We start from the raw sequence: 7,909 nt of genomic DNA, 5'->3' as shown, positions 1-7,909 counted from the left end.
ATAGGTTACGTGGATCACATGTAATTTTCAATCCCGAAATCAGATACATACCATCTCAATCAATTTCATAATGACACGATACTCTCAAACCCGATACATAAGGGACCACGTTTATGTTTTTGATTTGCAAAATACGCATAAATAGGTTGTGATACAATCTCTTCCATTTTTAGTTTACAACTCTCACTCACTCTCAAATTCAGTGATTGAGGGTTTTTCTACGAACACTTAACCTGCAACATCATGTTGAACCATTTTCTTACCAGAGCTTCAAGGGTTTCTTCTCTTACCAAATACAATGTTCTTCCTGCTTTCAATTTTTCTCGGTATTTTGTTACTATCCTTTTGTGTTTTATTGATTTTTTAGACAGAGATCTGAACTTGTTCAGTTTGTTTGTTTAATTCATGTTTTCTATCTTATAATCTGATCTGAATTTATATCAATTAGCCACCAGTTTTATCATCAGTTAAATAATAATTGAATTTTGATTCGCTGAAATGATCAAGTTTGTTTGATGCTCCAATATTGTTTTGCACGTTTGAAATCACCATGAGTTTGATGAAATCAAGGTGTCACCGTGATTTTGTTGAAGCTCAAAAGCGGAACTTTTGTTAAAATTACGGTGATACACTCGTGATTCTGCTAAACTCACCGTCAATCAGGACATAATATGCCTGTCAATGTCATTGTTATGATTTGTCTTTTTTTTCATTGTCATTTTTATTTTATATATTTCTTACATAGTTTATATTAATTTATTTCATTGGTGTATCTTTTAAAGAGTTTAAAGGGTAATGAGACCCTAATACTTTGCCACATCAGCTCATTATTGTAATCCTAATTGCAATCGCGTCTTAATATTAATGAAATGAAGTAGCAAACTCTTGTGTTCGCATTGGATGTCAGGTTTTACATGTCTCTTAAACAAGTATTAATGTGGTTTTTGATTGCTAAGTACCTTTTTTATATTAACTTGCAGGTCTGTCAGTTCAATACCACTTGCCACAGTAGAAGCAGAAGAGATATCTGGTGCAAGGCCTGCTGAAGTTTTGAACTTGGGTAGGCACCACATACCATTGTTATTTTTCTTCTTAATAGGTGTTCTTCTAAATTTTGCAGAATTTTGAATGGTCATAATGAATGAAGATTTAGAAGGGTTAACATCGTTAGAAAGTTACTCTGTTTATTTTTCTTTGATTCTGTCTGCAATGTGCTAAATTTTAAGTTTATTAAAAGACATTGTTTTTTTTTTTTTTTTTTTAAAGTATAAAATGACATTGTAATATGGTGGAAAAGGAAAAGTTCTTCCCATAATATCATTTATTCTTTTATTCATCAAAATCTGAATTCTACTGAGTGTTATTGTAAATTTCTGTATAATGTAGTTTAAAAGAAATGAACTTTAATCAAACTTGGTGTAATTGTGTGACGACCATCACTCTGAATGTTTTGTCTTCTCTTTCAGTACATGGTAAATGGGTTGGATCTTCAAACTGGAATACAATTGTGGATCCTTTAAATGGAGAGCCATTTATTAAAGTTGCTGAAGTTGATGAAACAGGCGTTCAGGTCCGTTTCTTGAAATATTCCTTTTGTTGAGCCCTGAAAAAACCTCTGTTTTGTGAAAACGTAACATGATATATTCAAGGATGTATTCTTTTATTATCACCTTACTCTTCAAACTATGGAATATTAAGTGACCAAGGCATTGCCTATCAGTCACCACTCAACACCCATTGCTTCGATAAAGGGTTCAAGTTTAGAGCTTATACCTCTGTGTGTGTGACAAGGTTCTCATCATTTTATGAAAAACAAAGAGGAGAAACACAAATTTGAGTTTGAAGGCTATAGACGAGTCGATTGGAATTCAATAATTGCTTTAAGACAGTGATGTTGACTAATTTTTTTCCAATTTTTTTGACTTATCAGCCCTTTGTAGAAAGCTTATCCAGCTGCCCCAAGCATGGTTTGCACAATCCTTTTAAGGCACCAGAGAGGTATGTGCAGATTTTCTTCCTTCCCTCTTCAATTTCGTTACAGAAAGCTAAATATGTTTTCTTTGATTAATGATTGCCATCTAGGTTGGATTTTTTATTTTATTTTATTTTATTTTATGGGAACCTCATTGTTCACTGAAAACCTCTATGCTTTGTGTGTTTATTATATGAGACTATTGTCAAAATAGTTTTTTTTGCTGATCATTCATCGGTGGATATAGAAACTATCCCCAGAGGTTTTTGCAGTTTTTGTTAATGAAACAATAGTTTTTACACAGAAAACAATACTACAATTTCTTGTTTTTCCGCTTTTCCTTTTCAAATGGAAATGTGAGTTGATCTTCAGATGGTTGGTTTTCAAAGTGTCAAGAAGTGCCAATCCTTTTCAAATGTTTTTCCACATTTTCTGACTAAACAAGCCAGGTTACAGAATAAACTTCTAGGCCCAGTTAATCGACTTCTGCAAAGAGGAGTAACTAAAATACCTGGAATCATGTATTCTTAAGCTGCCTAAGATATGAATAAGTATAACAAAACTTTTTACTTTCACAAATCTATCATTTTCTTCGTTTAAGAACGGACTGATTCAAGCACTTTTTAGTATGTATTTTGAAATTTAGAGTATAATATTTTAATATAATAGGAATTCTCACATTCTTATTTTGGCCATCTTTTTGAAGTCTAAGAATTTTTTAATATTATAATAAAATATTTTGCAGATACCTTATGTATGGAGACATATCTGCTAAAGCAGCTCAAATGCTATCACTTCCTAAGGTACCTCTCACAATTTTTTTTTGTATGTTACTTATTGAGTTTGATAAGATATCATGTTGTCTGTTTACTGTAGGACAGTAGGCGCCACTTATTATATCCCTGTTGTTCTCTTCTTTAATTGGAAACTGTACATAATTTATTCTTGATGACCCTCAGGTTTCAGAATTCTTTGCAAAGCTAATACAGAGAGTTTCTCCAAAGAGTTATCAGCAGGCTTTTGCGGAAGTTTATGTGACACAAAAGTTTCTAGAGAATTTCTGTGGAGATCAGGTACATCAAAATAAGACTTGCCATTGCTAAATGAGTGATATCCCAATTACGAATATATCATTTTCTGATACAGAATGATGGAAGAACCTGCATTGGTATTCTTTAATTGATAGTTACCATTGACTGGTAGATATTTATCAATTTCCTTGAGTTCTTTCAATAAAGCCTGAATTCTTCTGTCCCTGGAAGAATTTAACCTTATCACACGCACACACAAAACAAGGAGGGGGGAGAAAGAGAGAGAGAGATAACGTTATCTCACATGCATACCTATGAAATTTTAAAGTTCATTTATTCCTTTGGCGATTTATTCTTTGTGTTTTCTTCATTTCAACAATTCTTTGGCAGGTTCGTTTCCTGGCTAGGTCTTTTGCAGTACCTGGAAATCATCTTGGGCAGCAAAGTCACGGCTTCCGTTGGCCATATGGTCCGGTAAGGATTTTATTTAATTTTAAATTGGTATATACTGTTTTGAATGCTGTAATAAGAGTATGTGTCATTCACTCACTATGGATACCTTCCAAAATTGTCAATTACCTCGAGGTTAAGCACATTGGTTTTTAGGAGTAATTGATTTAAGCTCTCTACAAGATGTAAGAAATGTAAAATAAAAATTAAATCTAAGTTTTTTTAAAAAATACTAATAATATATAATAATTATGTGGCTCTGATTCTGATTTAAGGTATGACATAGTACAACAGTTTGATACGGCAATTCAATTCCATATGTATATCAAGCCAATATATCAATGAACTTGGTTTGAGTATCTAATTTCCTTTGAGAGTAAAACAAAGATTTTACCCCAAAATAGATTAGCAGTGCCATGTCAATTCTTCAGGCAGTTACCAATGAGTGTCCCTATGTCTGGTTTATGAAGTGTATCATTATATTTTTTTGCACACTATTAACATTCACGTTCGTGTCCTTGTGTATTGTAATCTCAATGGTGAGGGTTTGTTCTGCAGGTGGCTATTATTACTCCTTTTAATTTTCCCCTAGAGATTCCAGTCCTTCAATTAATGGGTGCTCTTTATATGGGCAACAAGCCAGTCCTTAAAGTCGACAGCAAGGTAACTTCTGGCTCTGATTTAAGGAATTTTACGCAATTACATCTAATATATAATTGATACAAGACGGATACCTTCTATACTACATAATATGTTGATTACTATTATTGTGGTGAAAATAATTTTGATGGAATTGTTCATCTTCTTTGGGATGAGGGCAGATTATGCATTTTTCCTGCCATGCAAGAATACAAGTAGATGTTTTCACGCAGCTTTAGAGTCCATTGTGTAATTTTTTTTTTTTTTTGAAAGAATCCGTTGTGTCTATTGCTATTAGGCATCCTCATTTTGCTCTGCTTCTGTTGAATTTTGGAAACAATAATATTATTTGCTTTTAAAATTAGAATCTTTCTGCAGTTTAATTTTGAACCATTGACTCAAATTGTTGTAGGTGAGCATTGTTATGGAGCAAATGCTACGCCTTCTTCATTCATGTGGCTTACCCGTAGAAGATGTAGACTTCATAAATTGTGATGGAAAGACAATGAACAAGCTGCTACTAGAGGTTGGCTGTTTGATACCTTTTGTTCTCATTCAAATGTTGGTTCTAGAGAGCAGATATTTTTCTTGAAAGATTACCAATTTACTTCATGATTATATTGCATAATGATCTCAATTTTCAACTCATATTGACCTCAGCCTGTAATTTTATTGGGTCTTGATTGTCTTTTGAGCTCCTTTATTTTGTAATTATCATATACCTTTATCTGAACGTGGCTACATGTCCCTTTTATAATATGATAATGATGTTGGATCATGAAGTAATATTATATTTACAGGCAAATCCAAGAATGACCCTTTTCACTGGTAGTTCAAGAGTGGCAGAGAAGTTGGCTGTTGATTTGAAGGGCCGTGTTAAATTGGAAGATGCCGGATTTGACTGGAAAATATTGGGCCCTGATGTCCATCAGGTTTCTTACAATATTTTGTGGATTCCAGAATGACACTGACTTGGTTTTCAGTTATATAATATTTTCTCTATTCTTTATTGATTGCAGGAAGATTACACTGCATGGGTATGTGACCAGGATGCATATGCATGCAGCGGTCAGAAGTGCTCGGCACAATCATTGCTATTTATGCATGAGGTTGGTCACCTTGATTATTTGTTCGTTCTTTAATCATGGTTGAATGTCCTCATGAACTAGGGTAAACTTGTAACTATGTTATGCCTTATGTTTCGTGTCTTTACTAAATCCAGGGTTTTAATTTCCCTTTTTCAGAACTGGTCTAAGACTTCCTTGATATCTAAGTTGAAAGAACTTGCTGAGAGAAGAAAGCTATCAGACTTGACAATTGGCCCAGTCCTCACTGTAAGTATTAATATAGGATTTATCATTTAAAACTGTGTCAATACTCCCTTGAAATTTATTGAAGTCTTATCTTCAAGGTACTGAAAGCCAAGACAACTAATATCGTTTGTATTTTAATTATATGAATGGATTCTAGTGTAATTGTGATAAGTTGATAAATTAGTTTAGATGATATTCCCTTCTATTGCTAATATGGACGTTATATCCATGCTCTCGTGTTCGACTTTGTTGGTGGACCATGAACCCGTACATCCAAAACGATATTAGTTTTTGACAAATCATTTCTTCCTTTAGTGCACTTGGAAGAACAATTATCTGCTTTATTTCTGTTCTACTACACTTCATTTGAAATTCTTATTTTTGTTTATTCATATGTTGCAGTTTACAACTGAATCATTGCTAGAGCACACAAAAAATTTACTTGAGATACCAGGAGCAAAGCTACTCTTTGGCGGTCAGCCTTTGGAGGACCATTCAATTCCACACGTTTACGGTGCTATTAAACCAACTGCCGTTTATGTTCCCATTGAAGAAATCGTGAAGGATAAGAATTACGAGCTTGTGACAAAAGAAATATTTGGACCTTTTCAGGTGTGGAAAGGGAGACTTGGAACATGAAAATAAAGTTATTCTGATGCCTTTCTTTTCAAAATATAATTTCAATTTGTTTTTTTATAAGATAAATAATTTTATTTTTATTTCCAGGTTATTACTGACTACAAAGGCAGTCAACTACCAATTGTGTTGGAGGTTTTGGAAAAAATGCATGCACACTTAACTGCTGCCGTAGTTTCAAATGATCCTTTATTTTTACAAGTAAGATTTTTATGACTCAAATTTAGTTGGGTATCTGATATATCCCGTTGTTAGCAGGATTCCTATTATATCATATTTTCTTGCACATTTTGACCTTTAAAATGTTAATTATACTTTGGTGTTATCATATTTCACTCCAAAAAAAAAGTTACAGCTTTTAGGATATTAGACTTGATATTATTAATGTACGTATGGCTTCTCTTAAGTTGCGATGACTAATGGACATGCTACTTGTTCCTTGAACAATAAAAAGAAAGAGTTTAATGGGATGTCGGTGCAAATTAGTTTATTAAATGTCAGTACAAAGTTGGTTTTACACCCACATTACATATCCTTTAAATCCGAAAATCAATGGGTGGGGTTATTTTTTGAAATATTTCTGGCTTTATAGGTGGTCTCAATATGACATATGATCATTTATGGGTAAAAATAAATTTGCAGGAAGTGATTGGGAAATCAGTAAATGGCACTACTTATGCTGGTCTAAGAGCAAGGACAACTGGAGCTCCACAAAATCACTGGTAAGTAGATGTCTTTCAAGTGATTTTATTTGTTCTTTGGAGCCAAAATATATGTATTGATGCATCAATTTATGAAAAAATATTATTGTGTTTATGCAGGTTTGGACCAGCCGGTGACCCCAGAGGTGCAGGGATTGGAACACCAGAGGCTATAAAACTTGTATGGTCTTGCCATAGAGAGATAATTTATGATTATGGACCGGTATCAAAGGATTGGGAAATTCCTCCTTCAACATGAAGAGTCCTATGTAAGAGATTAAGAAGTTAGACGGCGAGACTAGTATGTCCCTGAGAATTTTTAGATTTTTAGAATAAACTTTAGGGAATCCGGTATTTGTTTAGTAGTAGAAAATGAGGTAATATTCCCCTTCACAATCTTATATTTATATATTTTAGAATAAACTTAAGTTGATTGAGTTTTTATTAGCTTTTATATTACTTGTTATCCTTTCATTTACGCCTCTAGCCATCATGATAAAATAAAAGTAAGCATTTTTTTTTTTTTTTAAAGTATTAAAAGTAAGAAATTTTTCAATGCTAAACAGATTAACATTAAAATAAGTCAGAAAATTGGACTGGTGTTTCTTGGTATGATCCCAATTTGAAGTAGCTATCAAATTGATTATGAAAAAATCAAGAATGTCAAAGGATGACATGCCATCATTTTTTTTTTTGACTAAAATGGGTAGTTTAAAGAAAAACAATTTTCACAAAAAAAAAAAAAAGAAAGAAGCAAACAATGGAAAAGAAAATATTTGAAAAAAATAAGTGTTCATGTGGGATTCGGATCTCCCCATCCCTTTTTCTCATCCTGTTTGTGCTGCATTAATCTCGGCCATCCACCCACCATTTTCTCTCTATCTTTTGAACTGTTTCTTATTTTCTTATCAAGAGGCAAGTCAATAACGAACTACTACTGTAGCCGGTGTTAGAATAAAAAAATTTCCTTCTGGACAAGAAACCGTTCATAATAAAAAGTACTGTTAAAAACATAATTTGTTTTTAAATATAAGACTCTTTTCAAACATAATCTTTTTTTTCTTTCTTTCTTTCAAACATAATCCTAATTAAGACTCTTAGTTTGATTTATAAAATAAAAAGTTAATATTGAATACATCTATACATAGATAAATTTCATAGTTACAT

General features: G+C 32.7%; 1 protein-coding gene across 1 annotated transcript; it reads left to right on the top strand.

The window, feature by feature from the left end:
• LOC11442772 (delta-1-pyrroline-5-carboxylate dehydrogenase 12A1, mitochondrial) lies at window positions 1-7,208 on the top strand. Its single transcript, XM_003608968.4, has 16 exons — window positions 1-326; window positions 981-1,060; window positions 1,467-1,570; window positions 1,931-1,998; window positions 2,718-2,775; window positions 2,932-3,045; window positions 3,394-3,477; window positions 4,012-4,116; window positions 4,505-4,618; window positions 4,893-5,024; window positions 5,112-5,201; window positions 5,337-5,426; window positions 5,808-6,017; window positions 6,132-6,242; window positions 6,684-6,763; window positions 6,863-7,208. Exons 1-16 carry the CDS (start codon window positions 244-246, stop codon window positions 6,999-7,001), a joined length of 1,662 nt encoding a protein of 553 aa, XP_003609016.1. The 5' UTR covers window positions 1-243; the 3' UTR covers window positions 7,002-7,208.
• The last annotated feature ends 701 nt before the right edge of the window (window positions 7,209-7,909 follow it).

The sequence above is a fragment of the Medicago truncatula genome, chromosome 4 (genome assembly GCF_003473485.1).
Source record: "Medicago truncatula cultivar Jemalong A17 chromosome 4, MtrunA17r5.0-ANR, whole genome shotgun sequence".
Taxonomy (NCBI): Eukaryota; Viridiplantae; Streptophyta; class Magnoliopsida; order Fabales; family Fabaceae; genus Medicago; species Medicago truncatula.
This window is presented reverse-complemented; position numbering and strand designations above follow the sequence as displayed.